Below are 19,168 nucleotides of genomic sequence, written 5' to 3' on the forward strand. Positions count from 1 at the left end.
TAGCTGCTCAAGAAAGACAGCTGAGGATCATGGTTTGAGGGCAGCCAGGGCAGAAATAATGCCTGGGATTCTTTATCTCCAATTAACCAGCAAGAAGCTGGAAGTGGAGTGGTGGATTGAGAGGTAGAGGGCTACCTCAAAGCAAAGGGATAGCACCTAGGCCCTGAGTTCAAGTCCTGGTATCAGTACCCACACACACATGTAAAAGCTCAGACATAACCTTTCTAAGTCCTGCCTGTTATCTGACCTAAGTTCTCCTCCATTGTGGGGTGTGGGGAGAGGGAATTTGATCACTGGACTGAGAAACCCGAGTCATGGGGCAACACACACGAGCGTTCTCTCCAGGTGTGATAAAGACAGCTTGCTTAGTATCTGAAACAGGGGTGCTGAGAGTGAAGTTAGCTGCTTGATCTCCTGCCAAAACCAGAGTTGTTTTGTTCAAGGGGATATCAACTAATTCTTCCATGGGCCCAGCAAAAGCAGTGTTTTCCTCCCTTTTCATTCTCACCAGAGTAAGTCCACCATTCTGATAGCTCCAGTATTACAAGCTTTGTCTCTCAATGCTAAATCCTTCTAGCTATCCAACAAAAAATACGTGTTATTAGTCATTTTATGTATGCCAGTACTTGAATTCAGGAACTGACTAGGTGAGATTTCCACTTCCAGTTTTTTGGTGTGGTTGATTGGCGATAAGAGCCTCACAAACTTTAATGCCCAGGCTGGCTTTGAACCATGATCCTCAGATCTCAGCCTTCTGAGTAGCTGGGGTAACAGGTGTGAGCCATCAGTGCTCTGCTATGTTTTCAAACCCCTGTTACATTTTCTCCTGTGAATATGTGAAGATAAAACTCTCCATCTCTTCACCAAAACTCTTTGGAAAGCATAAAAATGGCCATAAAGTACGATAATGTTTCCCATTCAATAACCACACACATGCCATCTTCCTTATTAAGTTGTTTTATTGATAACAGAAAGCGTGTGCAAGGAAACTGTTGATGAGAAACCTAGCAGACAATAATATCTGTTGGCAACACAATCTAATCAGCCCCTCTGGTTTTCCATGTACAAAAGCTAAGATTTCAGCACGTACGTGTCAAAGCCATTTTAACATGTTTAATTGTGCTTCTACTAAGCCGTCCAACAATGAGGTAGTTTCTCCTTTCATGCCTTTTATCTGGCTGCAGTTTAAATTGCTCCACTGTCTTAAATGAAGACCAACCCTTTAAATAAATGAGAGATCGCCTTCTATCCATTTGTTTCCTCTTAAAGGTAATTACAAGAGTCACTCATACAGCTAGAACTAAGTCAAGACTTGGGGGTGGCTGAAAATTTCCTATTAAAGTAGTTTTTCTGTTCTCCTAGCTCTGATTTGAAAACTTCTTCCCCTTGATTAAATAAGTCCAAATTTGGGGAGTGGGTGGGGGGCAGATTAGGTAACTGGGTATATGATGAGACCATTATTTATCATGGTAAATCACCCAGAAAACATCCCAGAATTTATAAGGTGTTACCTAGACTCAGATTCACGATCCTCCTGTTTCAGCCTCCCGTATGTTCTTTAGACTAGATCCACAGCTGTGTATGGGACATTCTAGAGTCTCTGCCATCTTAGGAAAAGTGACCAGCGACACAGAAGCTGAGGAAGCCTTTTGGTTTGGTTTTCTCATCCCTGAGACTGCATTTCAAGTCTAAGTAAAACTCGACTTACTAACTAAACAATAATCACTCAAGCAACGAATCTGTTTTCATTCACTAGAGAAAAAAAAAAAGATGGGGCTAAGCACTAAATAGAATCCCCCCCCTTTTTTTTATTTCTTTTTCTTTGGGGCTGGAACCAGGGCCTCATGCTTTCACTAGATTTTGGTTTTTGTTTTTGTTTTTCAGTCAAGGTTGGCACTCTACCACTTGAACCACGCCTCCACTTCCAGCTTTTTGCTGCCTGACTGTAGATAAGAGACTCCTGGATTTTTTTCTCCAGGGCTGGCTTTGAGCTACCAATCCTCACAACTCAGCTTCCTCAGTAGCTAAGATTACAAGCAGGAGCTACTGGCGCCTGTTTCACTTTGCATTTTTACAGGAATCTCCCAACAATGGAAAAATGAGTCTCTGCCACATCTAGCATTTCTCATTCAAAAACAAAATTCTCAAGTCGTGAAAACTTGTGATTAGGTGAAAATAAAGACTTTTCACCAGAAAAGATCTGGGTAAATTATATCCGTTAGCCTTGTGTGAAAGGCTTTTAAACAGCTTGCCTCAAAAGGACAACTTTCTAGAAAGTTCCACTCGGGTATTCTTTTCTTTATCTCAGGATAATTTGTATTTATAAAAATGAACAAGAACTCTGAGCTCTCCTGGGTTCTGATAAAATAATCAATAGCACTACAAAAAAAAAAAAAGCAGATGGAGTTGGAGCTGTGGCTAAGTGGATAAAGATCTCGCCAGTATGTGAAAGTGCAAGGTACTGAGTTCAAGTCCCAGTCTCACATAAAATAATAAAGAACGAAGCTGGATGCAGCCACTCAAGCCTGTCATTCTAGCTACTCGGGAGGCTGAGATCTGAGGATCAGAGTTCAAAGCCAGGCCAGGCAGCAAAGTCTGAGACTTATCTCCAATGAACCACCAGAAAACCAGACATGGAGCTGTGGCTCAAAGCTAGCTAGGACAGTGCCCAGGCCCTGAGTTCAAGCCCCAGGGCCGACAAAAATAAATAAATAAATAAAAGTGCAGGCTGGCTTTGAACTAAGACCCTCAGATCTCAGCCTCCAGAGGAATAAGGATTATAGGCATTGAATTCACAGTGCTGTGCTTCTGAGGAGTTTTTATTGCTCTAAATACAATCAGGAAATGATCGCTCACTGAGGGGGAGTCCATTCGTTCTGGAGAAAAGACACTTTTCCCTGAGCACAATGGCAAAAACCATTTCACACGATTTTCTAAAGAAGAAGCAGAATATCAGGAAACACTGAGGAACTGGGGGGCGGGGGGAGAGAAATAGGATTCTTTTGGCAGCTGATTTCAGCTTATTTAGGTACAATATTAACCAAAAAAAAAAAAAAAGTACAAAGATGAATTTTAGCCAGGCACGGGTGGCTCACGACTGTAATCCCAGCTGTTCAGAATCTGAGGATCACAGTTCAAAGCCAGCCCAGGCAAAGTCCATGAGACTCTAATCTCCAATGAACCACCAGAAAACAGGAGGTGGAGTTGTGACTCAAGTGGTAGAGGGCTACCCTTGAGGAAAAGAGCTCAGGGACAGCGCCCAGGCCCTGAGCTCAAACGCCACAGCTAATTTAAAAAAGTATATATTTATTAAAAATATTGCATACTTATATATTTAATATGCTATATTGTATATATTGCACATATATTATAAAGTGCATATATTATATAGAGTATGTATTGTACATACACAATATATAATAATATACAATATATTGATATATACACAATATATAATAATATACAATATATTGTATATTATTATATTGTGTATATATGTATATATCAATGTAGCTTCCCCGAATCTTGAAAAGACATTTAATGACATAGTTCATTATACTAAGGAGAAAAAAAATCACATGATTCCCTAATAAGATTTCTCATTTCCCACCCCCCCTTTTTCATTTTTCTTTAGAGCTTTTGAAAACACAGGGTAAAGCAAGTATTATGAATTCATTTATTATGCCATCTGCCCTAGGCCAGAAAGCATATTTTATAGACCAGAAGTTTAACATTTCTTTTGATATGAATAGGATCTCTGATAAATGATTAAAACTACCACAGGGAGAAAAAAAAATTCCTTGGTAAACCTCTTTAGAAATTGCTCAGAGTTTTCACTAATTATTAATTTTTTATAATCTTGATTTTGAGGGGGACTGGAAGAAATTGACTAACTTGGTCTTTATGTAAAAATCAACAACAAGAACAACAAAAGGAAGATTAGAATTGGTAGCTGCCTTCTGTTTACATTCATTCGCCTGCAAACCGCTGACTTTCTTTTCGCCACCCAATTACACATTAAATAATTGCTGCAATTATGCAACTATCAGCGACAATATTAATTTGGTGATTTTTGGGGGGAAAGCACATGAGTTTCACGTGTTCCCAAATCTATCTTCAGCTACAAACGATCAATTAGTGGTACAACAAATTAAGTCTTGCAGAACAAATCATTGCCTAGTGAGACAGTGACACTCCTGTTACCATTACACAAGGAACAAGGAAGGAATGAAAAAAGAAGTTCAAATGGTTTTTGCCACTCTCTCTTAACAAGTTCAAATTAAGGTCACTTTCCTGTCTTATTACTCTAACTCAGACACACACTACTAAAAAAAAAAATGTATATACTTTAGCCCTCACTGCATCTAGTAGAAAAAAAATTAACATGTCCTCTTGGTTTTCTTAAAGAAATTATAACAACATAAAGTTCTTTTCCAGGTCAAACTTTGGTAGCTTACATCTGTAATCCCGGCTACTTAGGTGGCTGAGATCTGAGAATCTCATTTCCAAACAAGGCTAGGCAGGAAAGTCCTTAAGACTCTTATCTCTAACTAATGGAGTCAGTAGAGGTGTGGCTCAGAAAAAGTGGTAGAGCATTAACCTTGAGTACCAAAGCTCAAGGACATGTCTAGGCCCTGAGTTCAGGCCATAGGACAACCTGCCCCCACCCCCCCCCCCACATATACAAAAGAACCTAGAACTGTTTTTGAAAAAAGAATCAAATCTTATTTGCTTTGTGTGATTAAATGCCATCATTTCTTGATGGCATTTAATCATGCTAAGTGTTTGCACTGTTTTTTTCCTTGCTCTGGAAAGAAAAAGAAATATAAAGTAAATGTTATTAAGACAGAGAGATACCAAACTCCAAATGGGAACCTTGACTTTCCTTTTCTTATCAAAATTCAACCATGTCGCTAAGACAAATGAGGAAACAATATCAATTGTAATCCATGAAGGAAAAAAAAATTTGTCATTGCTTTTTCTGAACCAAACACTCAGACAGTTCAATTCAATGGAAAAGATCACCTACACATCCCCTGCCCCCCATAAACAAAAACTAAAGTGTAAAAACCAGGGTACACCTCTCTGTACTTTGGATGGAACGCTTAACTTCGTTTACAGTGAACACATATAACGCAGGATGTTGGTTTGCATGTAACACCTCATCTAACACTCACTTGGTTTGTATGATGTCATGAAACTCCTCAGTTACCATTTGCATTCCAACACAGTCTGGCCACACACAGCAAGATTTCCTCCAACTCCTGGCACCATTTTGGAACCATGATGAATCCATGGAAGGCCAGAATGGTAGGAGGTAACTGGTATGCATAGCCAGAATGAGACACAAACTCTACCAGGAGGTTGTAGAGTACAGAAACACATCCAGTAAGACTTAGCATGGACTCATTTTTTTTTCTTATATTGGGTGAGTATACCAAGCATTCGAAAAACTAAAATCCCAGCAATCCCATCTCAAGTCCTGCTTACAATGGATCCGACAATAGTGTTAATATGTGAGCTTCAACAAAGGTGACATAAGGGAAAAGGGGAGAGTATTTACCTTAAATTAGATTTAATAGACTGAAAATCACTCAACAGGAGGAAATTATACCTCTTCAAAGACATGATTTGTAAAAATAATCACGAGGCTAACTGGTCTATGACTCAATCAGCTTTCAGATGTACCCCAAACCAACTCATGTGGTGAGGGAGAAATACCCTGGCACAAGGGAGAAAGCATTTCAAGGCTGAGTGAACTGGAGGTGATCATATTATTCTGGAACCATCTAGGTCATGTGGTTCGTATGGAAAAAAAGAACCATGACACCAAGTGTCCAGACAGCATTCAGCAACCTCAATGCGTTGTCTGGTGACACAAGGCAAGTGATCACACTAATATTTCTGATTCTGCTTTGCATCACCGCTAAGAGGTGGTACATCTATTGAAATTCTAACAAGAAAACACACAACAAAATAAAGAATAGCCAAGCTGGATACAATTAATCCTTCACGGCAAGTCAACTGTCCAATCGCTAGGTTCTCGTCCATACTGCAAGACAAGGAAGAAAATGAGTGTCAGGAGAAAAACTCACCTGAGAGGGAACGATGGGGATGGGAAGATGGTTTAGTGGTAGAGTGCTTGCCTCCCATGCATGAAGCCCTGGGTTCGAGTCCTCAGTACCACACACACAGAAAAGCCATAAGTGGTGCTGTGGCTCAAGTGGTACAGTGTTAGCCTTGAACTAAAGAAGCTCAGGGGCAGTGCCCAGGCCCTGAGATCAAGATACAGGGCTGGGAAATAAATAAATAATAAAATAAAATGATTGTGGAACCCATCCATCTCTTCTTTTTCTGGTTCAAGACTGAGTAACGCTCACGCCGACATGAGTCAGAGCTTGGATTTTGAGATTCCAAAGCTATGAGCTGAATAAACCTTCCTACATTATAAAGTATTTCATCTTAATAATGTGATGGTAACTGAGAGGACCAAAGTGACTATTCTTATATCAAAATACAGCAGTTAAAACTGCTGGGCGCTGGTGGTTCAGTAGCCTCCAGCTACTCAGGAGCTGAGATCTGAGGATCACAGGTTCAAAGCCAGCCCGGGCAGGTAAGTCCATGAGACTTTGATCTCCAATGAACCACCAGAAAACCAGACGTGGAGCTGTGGCTCAAGTGGTAGAGCACTAGCCTTGAGCTGAAGAGCTCAGGGTCTGTACCAGAGTTCAAACCCCACCATCGACCAACACAAAACCAATAAATACAGCAGTTACAAGAAAACTCCAATCTGTGGTTTAACAGTTCCTTGCCCCAATCCACCATCTTGGCAGGGGATCTAGATTAGAATTAAGATTGTTATTATTATTATCATTATTATTATTATTTGTGGTTTCCATTGCCCTCTTCTTCAACTTTCCAGAGCATAACGAAGGAAGCATAAACACTTCCTTGCCACACCCCTCTCCCCCAAAAAATGAAATTTCAAGCATGGCACAACCATAGCTCCTTTGTCAAAATTACTGACATAACTTTTTTTGGACACAAATAAGCTGTAGGCAGCTGGCAGTAGCAATTTGCCATCTTGTAAAGAGAATTAGTTGGAAACTCGAGGTTCCAGGCAATGAAGGAGAAAAAGGTGTGGAGGAAAAGATGTGGTTTTGATTATGAATGGATCTGTTTCTGTGAATTAATAACGAAGAGCAAAGGTGATGCTTTTCATGTGAGCTTAAATCAGAGTCAGAATCAGTGTGTCTCTGCTCAGTAAAAGAATATATGGTTCCTGGATTCTAATATTGCTAATGTCATGTTATTTTTTCTTCTGTCTTCTCTCTCTCTCTCTCTGATGTGTGCCTGTATTGGAGTTTGAACTCAGGGCCTGGGTGCTGTCCTTTAGCTTCTTCTACTCAAGGCTGGTGCTCTACCGTTTGAGCCACAGCTCCACGTCTGGTTTTCTGGTGGTTCACTGGAGATCAGAGTCTCCTGGACTTTCCTGCCCGGGCTGGCTTTGAACCTGTGATCCTCAGATGTCAGCCTCCTGAGGAGCTGGGGTGACAGGTATGAGCAAGCCACTGGCATCTGACACTTTGGGCTTTTAAGGCATGCTTGTGACCAGCTCAAAGGAAACCAACTGGTACAGGCATGAGTACCAGTGCCCAACTTTTCGTACTATTTCCAAATCAGCGTTTACCTGGATATCGTTCAATTTGGTGAAGATACGGCTTGTAAGTTTGGGACCATTCTCCATGGTCGGGATGTGTAATTTCTATGAAATAAAAAGGAAAAAACAAAAACAAAGTAAGACTGCAGGTAAGACTTGTACACACCAAGAAATTAAAGACTATAACCTAACATATGTATGATAACTGAAATATATGACTAGAACTTGAAGACTTCAACTATAACAGATGTATTAAGTACAGTAATTCTTTGCATCCAAAATTATTTTCTATTTTATTTTATTTTTTTGCCAGTCCTGGGCTTCAGCTCCTGGCCCTATTTTAATTTTTTTAAGCTATTAAGAGGGCTGGGAGTTTGGCCTAGTGGTAGAGTGCTTGCTTAGCATGCATGAAGACCTGGGTTCAATTCCTTGGTACCACATATATAGAAAAAAGCTGGAAGTGGTGCTGTGGCTCAAGTGGTAGAGCTCTAGCCTTGAGAAAAAGCCCAAGGACAGTGCTCAGGCCCTGAGTTCAAGCCCAGGACTAGAAGAAAAAAAATGCTATTAGGACAATAGCTAGTCTCCTATGGCTCATACCTGTAATCTCAGCTACTACCTGCAATAAACCAGCAAAAAACCAGAAGTGGAGCTATGGCTCAGGTAGTAGAGCACCAAAAAAAGGCTAAGAAACAGTGGGACAGTACCCAGGTCCTGAGTTCAAGCCCCAGTAATCACACACACACACACACACACACACACACACACACACACACACACACACACACACAATTAGACAAAAACAAGTTCCTTTCTTTTTCTTACCAGCTGAATTTAGGATACCAATGGTTGTCAGTTTGTATATCACTCTTTGAGATAATAAAAAGAAATCAAGGAGAATTATTTGTGTCCTAAAGTACTGAATACAATACCCAGAATGTCTCAAACGTCTGGAAATCAGGGCTGGGAGCGTGGTCTAGTGGTAGAATGCTCGCCTAGCATACATGAAGCCCCGGGTTTGATTCCTCAGTACCACATACACAGAAAAAGCCAGAAGTGGTGCTGTGGCTCAAGTAATAGAGTGCTAGCCTTGAGAAAGCTCAAGGATGGTAGCCAGGTCCTGAGTTCAAGCCCAAGGACTGGCCAAAATAGATTCTGGGAATCTCAAAGGATGAATAATTCTGCCTCCCTTAACCATCTGGCAAAGGATAAGACACCATGTTTTGCTAGACATTAGAGCCAGTCGTTTCAGGGGCATGAGTTAAAGCAAGTCCATACTTACACAAAAGAAGCTTCTAGAAACTTTTATGAGGAGAAAGGTCCACAGTCTTAGAAAGCAGGATTTAAATTCACAGGTGAGAGATTGCCTGTCCTGCATATCTAAAAGTCTTACCAGTTCATGTCTCAAGGGCCTGGAGGCTTTGATGGTTTGATTTTAGTAAATAGTTGTGTTCTTAAAACATCTACCTTATTATGTTCATAACTGTAATAGGATAATTAAATGGAGCATTTGGCTCCAAATACGTCTTAAAACAGGGCCATTAAAAACACGTTAAACTCTGTAAACTTTATTTCCAGAGGTGAAATAATTTTTGAGCTTAAAAACAAATGTGATTGAATGCCAAGGTTGTTTAGTGAATTGGTCCAATTTAAATTATCTAGAAATATAATATTACTCCAAAAAAAACCCTATTTAATAAGTATAACTAGTCATAGAAAATAATAGGATATTTTTCTTTAATAAGTATGACTAGTCTTATAAAATAATAGAATATTGAATTAGATGATGTGCCTAAGTTTAAAAAACCATGAGCAATAAAACGGCTAGACTCAGATGTCTAAAGAACAATAAAATTATGATATAAAATAAGATCTGCAGAAAAATCAATCAATCCACTGAACAAAAGAAAGAAAATTATGATGCCAAATTTGAAAATGAATGGATCATTTGGATCATTTAAGCCAATTCATCTTTTAAGAAGAATGATTACAAGATGAGCTTTGGTGGCTCACACCTGTAATCCTAGCTACTCAGGAGGCTGAGACCCGAGGATCACGGTTCAAAGCCACCCTGGGCACTAAAGACCATGAGACTCTTTATCTCCAAATAACCACCAGAAACCTGGAAGTAGCTCTGTGGCTCGAAGGATAGGGCGGTAGCTTTGAGCTGACGAGCTCAGGCCCAGAGTTCAAGCCCCATGACTTGGCCAACAAAAAAAAAGAAGAGAAAAGGAAGAATTAATGATTACAAGCACATTTTCCCAAATTCTTCTGGCTTTGTACATTTTATTTCCAAATCTTATTGACTTCTAACGGGACTTATTAGTTCACAGATTCCTATTCAAGAACACATTTTCATGTTCTTGCTTTTGGCAAGCTGTTATTTCCAGAAAATGACTTTATTGAAAAATAATAATAACACTAGGCTGGGAATGTAGCCTAGTGGTAGAGAGCTCGCCTAGCATTCATGAAGCCCTGGGTTTGAGTCCTCAGAACCACATACGCAGAAAAAGTCAGAAGTGGAGCTGTGACTCAAAGTGGTAGGGTACCAGCCTTGACCAAAAGAAACTCAAGAGACAGTGCTCAGGCCCCCAGTTCAAGCCACGAGACCGGAAAAAGAAATACAAATAGGAATAATTTTATAGTATTCACCGTGGTTGTTTCTCAAATAGCACAAATAGCAGATCAACTAAAATATCTTATCCTTGGGTAAAAAAGAACACAAAACTCCACACGGTGGCGGTTCACACCTGTTGTCCCAGCTACTCAGGAGAGTCTGAGATAAGACCATGGTTCAAAGCCAGTCCAGGCAGGAAAGTTGATGAGACTCTTATCTCCAACGAAACCACCAGAAAACCAGAAGTGGAGCTGTGGCTCAAAGCAGAGAGCATTAACGTTGAACAAAGTCACTCAGGGATAATGTCCAGGCCCTGAGTTCAAGGCCCAGGATTGGCAAACCCCTCCCCACACCAAGAAAAAACAAATCAATTCGAGGCCATTGGTAAGTAATAAATGGCAGGTGGCGAAGGATGTCTTTGCCTCACCTGGTCCTTGTACACGATGTTAGAAACTGGACACACAACGCATGCTGTCCCAGCGCCAAACATTTCCTTCACTCTCTTCTCTTCCAAGGCGCTTGTCAGCTCACCCATCGTCAGATACCTCTCTGACACCTTGAATTCACCCTGTGTGCAAGACAGTAAAAGAAAAGGCAATCTTTACATTTATTTATTATTATTATTATTTTTTGGTTAGTCCTGGGGCTTGAACTCAGGTCTTAGGCGCTGTCTCTGAGCTCTTTCACTCAAGGCTGGTACTCTACCCCTTTGAACCACAGCTCCACTTCCAGTTTTCTGGTAGTTCATTGGAGATCAGAGTCTCATGAATGTGTTGCCTCAGCTGGTTTTGAACCACAATCCTCAGATCTCAACCTCCTGAGCCGCTGGGATGAGAAACATGTGGCATTCAGCAGATACATAGGCTATTTTTTATGCATGCCACTTTTTGTAACTTTTATTCATTCATTCATTCATTCCAAGCCCCTCCTAAATACATGGCTCACATAGATTTTCCTATCCAATCTCAATGGATGGCACTCCAGTATTATTAATAGATATAATTACCACGTAGCACAGACCCATTCTTTAACTCTTAAGCTAGATATTAGTAGCTATGTATAATAGGTTAGGAAATTAAGGTCCAGCAAAGTTGAGAGCTATTATTGAGCCTACACAGCTAATACATGGCAGAGACTGGATTTGAACTCAGATCTGAGCTTGTCTCCAAATTTGGTCCACTTTCTTCTGTGTCTTTAACATTTTTTTTTTAATTGTTTATGTGAGTGCTGAGGCTAAAACTCAAAGCCCGGGCACTGATCTTTAGCTTTTTGTACTCAAGGCTAGCACTCTACCATTTGAACCACAGCTCCATTACTGGTTTTCTGGTGATGCAGTGGAGAGCAGAGTCTCACGGATATTCCTGCCCGAGCTGGCTTCAAATCCCAATCCACAGCTCTCAGCACACAATATGTAAAAATGAACATTAAAATCACTGGCAAAATTCAAAATATTACATGCCATAAATAAACTTGCAAGGACAGAAAAATAGGTTCGAGATAGAAACAGGGTGGTTTCTAGAGTTCAATTTCTCTCATTATGGCCGGACAGGTAGCTGATGCCTGTAATCCAAGCGACAGAGGAGCTTGAGATCTAAAGGACTGTAGTTCAATGACAGTTGGAGCAGAAAAGTCCAAGTGATTCTTCCCTTTCATTAATCTCCAAAACAAAACCAAAAATACTGAGCTGGAGGCATGGTTTAAAGTGGTAGAGCACTAGCCTTGAGCAAGAAAGCTGAGCAAGAAGCCCTGAGTTCAAGCCTTAGTACTAGCAAAAATAAATTAATACTGCTTGTGCAAATGTAGTTATACTGCATCCAGATGAATCAAGTACTCAATGACAATACGGGGGGCGGGGGGAATGTTATTGAAATCAAGCTGTGGGCCGGGAATGTGGGCAAATGGAGTGTTTGCCTAGCATGCATGAAGCCCTGGGTTCGATTCCTCAGTATCACATACACAAAAGAAACTGGAAGTGGTGCTGAGGCTCAAGTGGTAGAGCTCTAGCCTTGAGAAAGTCCAAGGACAGTGCTCAGTCCCTGAGTTCAAGCCCTAGGACTGGCAAGAAACAAAGAAAGAGAGAGAGAGTAGGAGAGAAGAGGAGGGAGGAAAGGAAAAAAAAGAAGCAAGCTGTATTCTGTATTCTGGAAGAAAATAAGGGGGGGGAGATAGAACAAGAAGAAATACTAATCATTTCTTTTCTTTTTTTTTTTGCCAGTCCTGGGCTTGAACTCAGGGCCTGAGCACTGTTCTTGGACTTTTCTCAAAGCTAAAATTCTACCACTTGAGCCTCAGCACCACTTTTGGCTTTTTTCTATGTATGTGGTACCAAGAAATTGAACCCGGGTCTTCATGCATGCAAGGCAAGAACTCTACCACTAGGCCAAACTCCCAGCCACCAATCATTTCTTGTAAATAAACAGAGTTGTTTTGATGCCATTTATTCTCTATTATCTTTGGGCAATCTCATTTGTCTGGCCAAAGATTGATCATCTAAATGCCTTTTGACACATTTATGGTTTCACTATTTTTTAAATAACCTTTTAAAATCAATTATAGCTAAGGAGCCAAATAGAAAAACCAAGAAAGGCCCTTTATCAAGATAATCTAGGTTTCATGTTACCTAAAATCCATTTTCACTTTGCAACTATCACTGAATCTTCTGTTCTCAGTTCATTTTTTTTTTGTACATTAATAAAACAAATTCCTGAGTACAACTTTCAACCATACCACACACGGTTAAGATTGGACAAGCTGCTGGAAAAGTTCTACCAGCAGTTGGCAAAAGTTATCATCTGATGTGCCAGCCACGCTGTGGCAGTTAAGAGTTGTCTGCTGAAATGGGGTTTCATTTATAGTATTTATTTTTGGTCTTTTTCCAAAGAAATGGTAACAGACGGGCTTCTGAAATCTATGTCACAGGGTGTTCACGCCTTCTCCTGGCCACAGTGGGGAATGTTTCATTTCACAATTCACAAACTCTAACCCACAATCTATTCTAAACAATCGGCTCATTCAACATGCATTTGTTATGTCAGCCAGACACAGGTAGTGTATGCCTGTAATCTTAGCTACTCAGCCAGCCTCGGCAGAAAAATCCCATGAGACTCGTACCACCAATAAACTACTGAGAAAAGACCAGAAATGGTGCTGTGGCTAAAAGTAGTAGAGCATTAAGCTTGAGCAAAAGCTCAGAGGGTGCCCAGACCCTGAGTTCAAGCCCCAGAACCAGCCAATAACAAGAACAACAAGGTTCCAGTGTCAAAGGGCCCTTACCCATTCCCTGGTCAGCTCGAGAATGCTCTTCCGGGTCACTCCTGGAAGAATGATACCATCCAAGGGTGGAGTTGCCAGTTCTTCCTCTGTAAATCAGAAATTTGGAATCCTTTCAAATTTTAAATCATTCACCAGCAAAGGGCCAGACAGAAGTGGAAGCATGGTTCCACTGGCAAAGCAATGGCTTTGAGAATCTAAGTGAGAGTGTGAGGCCCTGAGTTCAAGTGAGAGGAGAGAGAGACAGAGATAGAGACAGAGACAGAGAGAGAGAGAGAGAGAGAGAGAGAGAGAGAGAGAGAGAGAGAGAGAGGATTCTGTGTTCCCAGAAATAGGTTGGGGGTGAACTCTGTTGCACATCACTAAATCAGATAATAATAATAATAATAATAATAATAATAATAACATCTTACATGGGTCTGGTTATGGAAGCACTTCTAGTTCCCCTCACTATCACAAGAGGGCAGCATCCTAGTCCATCCATTACTCTCTCTGCATCACCTTTGGTCCATCAACTGCACAATCTCTCTTCACAAAGAAGCCCTGTGACCCATTCCTGCTCCAGCACCCTCAGTCGGAATTCTTATCCCCTTCATGTAAACCCAGACAGAAACACTGAACTGGCCACACTGGCCATGATGGGGAAGAATTGAAGTACAGCTTCTTCAACTTGCTTGAAGAATTCATTAAGTCAGCTTGGAAACTTGGTCAGAGAAAAAGAAACTGTGAGGGAAATCAGATGAGTGTCTGGGCTGCCCTAATATCCTTTCACACAGTTTTAAAACAAATAGGTAGAACTGGGGCCTTGGTGATACACTGGTGGTTCACGCCTGTCAACCCAGCTACTTGGGAGATTGAGATATGAAGATGGCAGTTCAAAGCCAGCCAGGGCAGGAAAGTCCATGAGACTCTTATCTCTAATAAGCTACTCAAAAAAGAAAAATAATCGAGAAGTGTCTCTGTGGTTCAAGTAGTAGAGAGCTAAACTTAAGCAAAAGAAGCTCAGGGACAGTGCCCAGGTCCTGAGTTCAAGACCCAGGATTGACACAAAAATGACAACAAAGAAATGTAAACTTACTTCATTCAATATTTATTTTACAGGAGAAGGAATAAACATGGGTGATTTGTCCACTGGATTGAAGCCAAGAGCATGACACAAATCAGCTCCAAACTGTTCTTCCAGGAAGCCCAAATTCCATATTTACCTTATGTTTACAAAAACCTGGCATTGCAGGGCGGGAGTTTGGCCTAGTGGTAGAGTGCTTGCCTAGCATGCATGAAGACCCGGGTTCGATTCCTTGTTAGCACATACTTAGAAAAAGCCAGAAGTGGTGCTGAGGCTCAAGTGGTAGAATTCTAGCCTTGAGAAAAATCCAAGGACAGTGCTCAGGCCCTGAGCTTAAGCCCAAGACTGGCAAAAAAAACAAAAACAAAAAACAAAAACCTGGCATCATACTGTGCCAGGGAGGAAAACTGAAAAAAAAAAAAAAGCAAACAAATAGATCCTCTTTTGCTAGGATACAGCAATATATATTTGCTTGGTTCATTGGGGAGGAAGGGCAAGGAGAAAAATCACCTATTGAAAATTGCTTTCTGTATAGAAGAAAATTGTTCCTAGCCGTGTTTAGATAGGTTAATGGTTTCAAAATAAATTATGTATACAGACAATGGCTAAGTGCACTCATCTCTCTACATAGTTACTACACACATATACATATGTGCACACACATACACACACTCATTCACTTCTGGTCACTCCAAATTGGACCATTCTGAAAGCTTGCCAAGCTCCAAGAACAGCACACCGTTAGAAGCAGCCTCACAAGTTGCAAGAGCAGTTCTGTGGAACAAATGTGTACACCCAGCAGGATAACCGCAAGCCTGGAGTCCCCCAAAATACTTGGCTGAGAAGTACTCATTTTCCTCTTTCAACCACACTGAGCTGTACAGGTTACCAAACACAGCACAACCACAGAGCTGGCCTGGAACCAGGGAGATCTATTCTCACTAACTGAGGAATTTAGAAGCAAGATTAAGAGATGGCTTTCCTCAATCCTGCATTAAGGTGAAGTAGGAACAAAAGTCATAAACATCAGCACCATTCTTCATAAACTCCATTTAACCTGCTATTTACATTCCAATAGGCAGAGGCAAAGGACTTTAGGGTGGAAGGCTAGCTTGACTGTGGAGGAGGAGGGGCCTTCAGATTGAGTGGACAAGGAAGCACGTTCTGAGAATGGAATTTAAAAGCAAAAACTCACCCTGCGGACAGCTATGTGATAAAAGGCTCCCATAAGAGTCAGAATAAATGTCTGGTTTCTACTGAAGGATGGATCGAACAACACCAAGACTTACTGGCCAGGATTTTCCAAAAGATGAACTCCACCACAGGTCCTGTTTTTCTGGATAACACCAGAATCTAGAACATGAGTGGCTTGTGTGTTCAAACAATTAAGACTGAACACAGATGTTATATATACTTTGCAAGAATCAGAAACAATCCAGTCATTTTCATCTTGACCTTTAAAAGCCATGGAGGAGTGGCATTTGGACAGAGCTTTTCTAGAACAGGTTACACCAGGACATTTTCAGCTATTTCTGGTGAAACCATGTGGGTGTGAGTTGGGCAGGGTGTCAAGCCATTTTTGGATCTTCCCAGCATGAATAAGGACAGAACCACTTCTGAAAGGCATCACTGTGTTTTTTGTTTTGGAAGTGTAGGGTGGATTGGGTGTGTGGTTGGATAAGAGGAACAGCAGAGATCATGCCTGGTAAATGCAGAGGTGAACTGACCACACACTGGATATATGTGGATGGATGGACACACAGATTTACATATGTATATATAATCCTATGGCATATATAATACATAATATATCACATATCACATGCTATATATACTACGCACAATGCTGTGCATATATGTGTATATACTATATGCATATATATGTACACCATATGTGTAGGTAGTGTATACATGTACTATATATGTATATAGTACATATGTACATGTTGTAATATAGCATATGTTATATATACACATGCTATATATTATACTGTATATACTATATAGTATTTACTATCTACTATATATTATACTATATACTAATATACTATCCATACCATATATATTATACATAATCAGAGTATAAGTGATGTAGGATAATATACAGTACATAATATAGTATAGTGTAATATATATGCTATAGTATACATGTTATGTATGTAAATTTATATAATATATAATATAAAATATATTATGCACATATTATATATGCATTCACATATTACATATACTATATTATACATCCTATATATTTATGTATTATATTACTGCATAGTCAATATGTGAATGTATGGTTCATATATAGTTGATATTATATCATATAAATACATAACATGTATGAAATGTAATGTATTATGTATACTGTATTATTAATATTAACATAGTGTTTATATTATACATTAATGTATTGAATATTATATGTGACATATTATATATTAAGAAATAATATACATTACATATTATATACAAAAACATATATAACATGTAAAATCATGTTATACGGTTGTAAATATGTTATATAATCGCGTTACATATATATGTGTATATATGTATATTATATATATATAATCACATACACTTTCAAAATCCCCAAACCTCCAACAGCAATTTAGTGATCGGTGTTAAAGACCATCAGTAGAGTTTGAGAATCTGGAGGTGTGTCTGGCTTTTCATTTCTACCCAGCTACAGGGGAGTGGGGGGCGCAATCCAGGCCACAAATCCCCTCCATTGCCCTGTATCTGCTCTGTCCCCAGACAGAATGGAAAGGTCAGCCTGTTTCATCTCCCCAACTCCATCTTCTCCCTCATCTCAACCGTGGTTCTCACTAGGCCAAGGCAGAGGAGACATTTCCTTTGAAAAACGTTTCACAGAAACCAAAGCTGAGGATTCACAAGTCGAGTTGACGTTCATTTCTACGTGCGGTGGCTGCTGTGAAGTGAGCTACAAACATCCGAGGCGCAGAAACACACCTAAGAATAGGATTCTACATTCTCCACCAAGTTCAAATGGGAAGAGAAATGCACACCCGTGTGTCCCCCAGTTTGGATCATTTATCTCAATACTGTGTAAACAGCAACAATCTGAAAAGCCCCAAACATCTCTGGCAAAGACAGAACACAGAGACAAACGGAGAGAAAGAGATGGAAAAAGGAGGAAGGAAGGAAAAAAGGAAGGAAGGAGGAAGCAAGCAAGCAAGGAAGGGAAGGAGGGAAGGAGGGAAGGGAAGGAAGTGCCAAGTGCTTGTAGCTCACACCTATAATCTCAGCTACTCAGGAGGCTGAGATCTGAGGACCATGGTTCAAAGCCAGCCAGGGCAAGAAAGTCCAGGAGACTCTGATCTCCGATGAACCCCCCAGAAAACCAGACATGGAGCTGTGGCTCAAGCCTTGAACAGAAAGAGCTCAGAGACAGCACCCAGGCCCTGAGTTCAAGCCCCAGGACCAACAAAAGAAACAGAAAACCAAAAAAGACAAGGACATCAAAGTGGATTACCTCCATCTTCATTGATCCAGTAGAGGAAAAGATTCATTGTCCCCACCTCAGTTATCTGGTGATCCTTTCCATATAGCCAGAGAACTTGCTGGCACTCGTGTTCTGCAGCTTCACACTGGACCCAGAGCGAGGAGCCATAATTCCTGGGAAAGAACCCAAATATTCCATCTTGCCACCACCACACACTCAAGTCTTCCATAGATATTACATATTAAAAACAACCTGTAGATAATATTATATTAATATATTTCTAAACGATTAATAGCGCATGTGGTATATGATACCGTAACTCATACATTAGATATGAGAACTAGAGTCTAGTTCTAAGATTTATGTACACACAACACCCTTTAACTACAAAACACCAGAAGAAACACATTCAAGAACTGAATGATGGGGGTTGGGATGGCGGACTAGTGATAGAGTGCTTGGTTAGCATGCACAAAATCCTGGGTTCGATTCCTCAGTACCACATACATAGAAAAAGCCAGAAATGGTGCTGTGGTTCAAGTGGTGGAGCTCGGGACTTGAGAAAGCCAAAGGACAGTGGTCAGGCCCTGAGTTCCCAGGACAGGCCAAAAAAAAAGAAGAAGAATCAAATTACCTTAAAGCATATTCTACATCCTTGACAGCAAATCAGAATCTTCACATCCTCATAGTTTAAGCAGAAACAGGTACACGCTAGTGACTCAAGCCTGTAATTCCAGCTACTCAGGAAGCTGAGTTCTGAGGATCGTGATTTGAGGCCAACTTGAGCCGGAAAAAGTCCGGGTGATACTTATCTCTAATTCACTAGCAAAAAGCCAGAAATACAGCTCTGGCTCAAGTGGTAAAACGCTAACCTTGAGTACAAAATCTCAGGAACATTGCTTAAGCCCTAAGTTCAATTCTCAATAAACAGATACATAAATTCTCAATAAATAGATTCTCAATAAATAGATAAATTCTCAATTCTCAGTAAATAGATGAATAATTATTTTAAAAACTAAGTGTGGCTTCCACAGAATATATATTCATTTTACTTGTCATATTGAACCTCCAGAAATCCAGAATCATCTGGAATAC

At 40.3% G+C, this 19,168-nt stretch overlaps 1 protein-coding gene across 1 annotated transcript in view; it reads right to left on the reverse strand.

The window, feature by feature from the left end:
• Positions 1–3,508: 3,508 nt before the first annotated feature.
• Bcat1 (branched chain amino acid transaminase 1) overlaps positions 3,509–19,168 on the reverse strand; it is a 35,681-nt gene continuing 20,021 nt past the window's right edge. The window contains exons 7-11 of the mRNA XM_090324434.1: positions 18,104–18,246; positions 13,548–13,633; positions 10,702–10,842; positions 7,691–7,765; positions 3,509–6,052 (exon numbers count right to left, since the gene is read on the reverse strand). Of these exons, the coding sequence (XP_090180560.1) occupies positions 6,011–6,052; positions 7,691–7,765; positions 10,702–10,842; positions 13,548–13,633; positions 18,104–18,246 (487 nt within the window). The 3' untranslated portion in view covers positions 3,509–6,010. The remainder of the gene's footprint in view (positions 6,053–7,690; positions 7,766–10,701; positions 10,843–13,547; positions 13,634–18,103; positions 18,247–19,168) is intronic.

This window comes from Megascapheus bottae, chromosome 35 (genome assembly GCF_031878675.1).
Source record: "Megascapheus bottae isolate mThoBot1 chromosome 35, mThoBot2.hap1, whole genome shotgun sequence".
Lineage (NCBI taxonomy): Eukaryota > Metazoa > Chordata > Mammalia > Rodentia > Geomyidae > Megascapheus > Megascapheus bottae.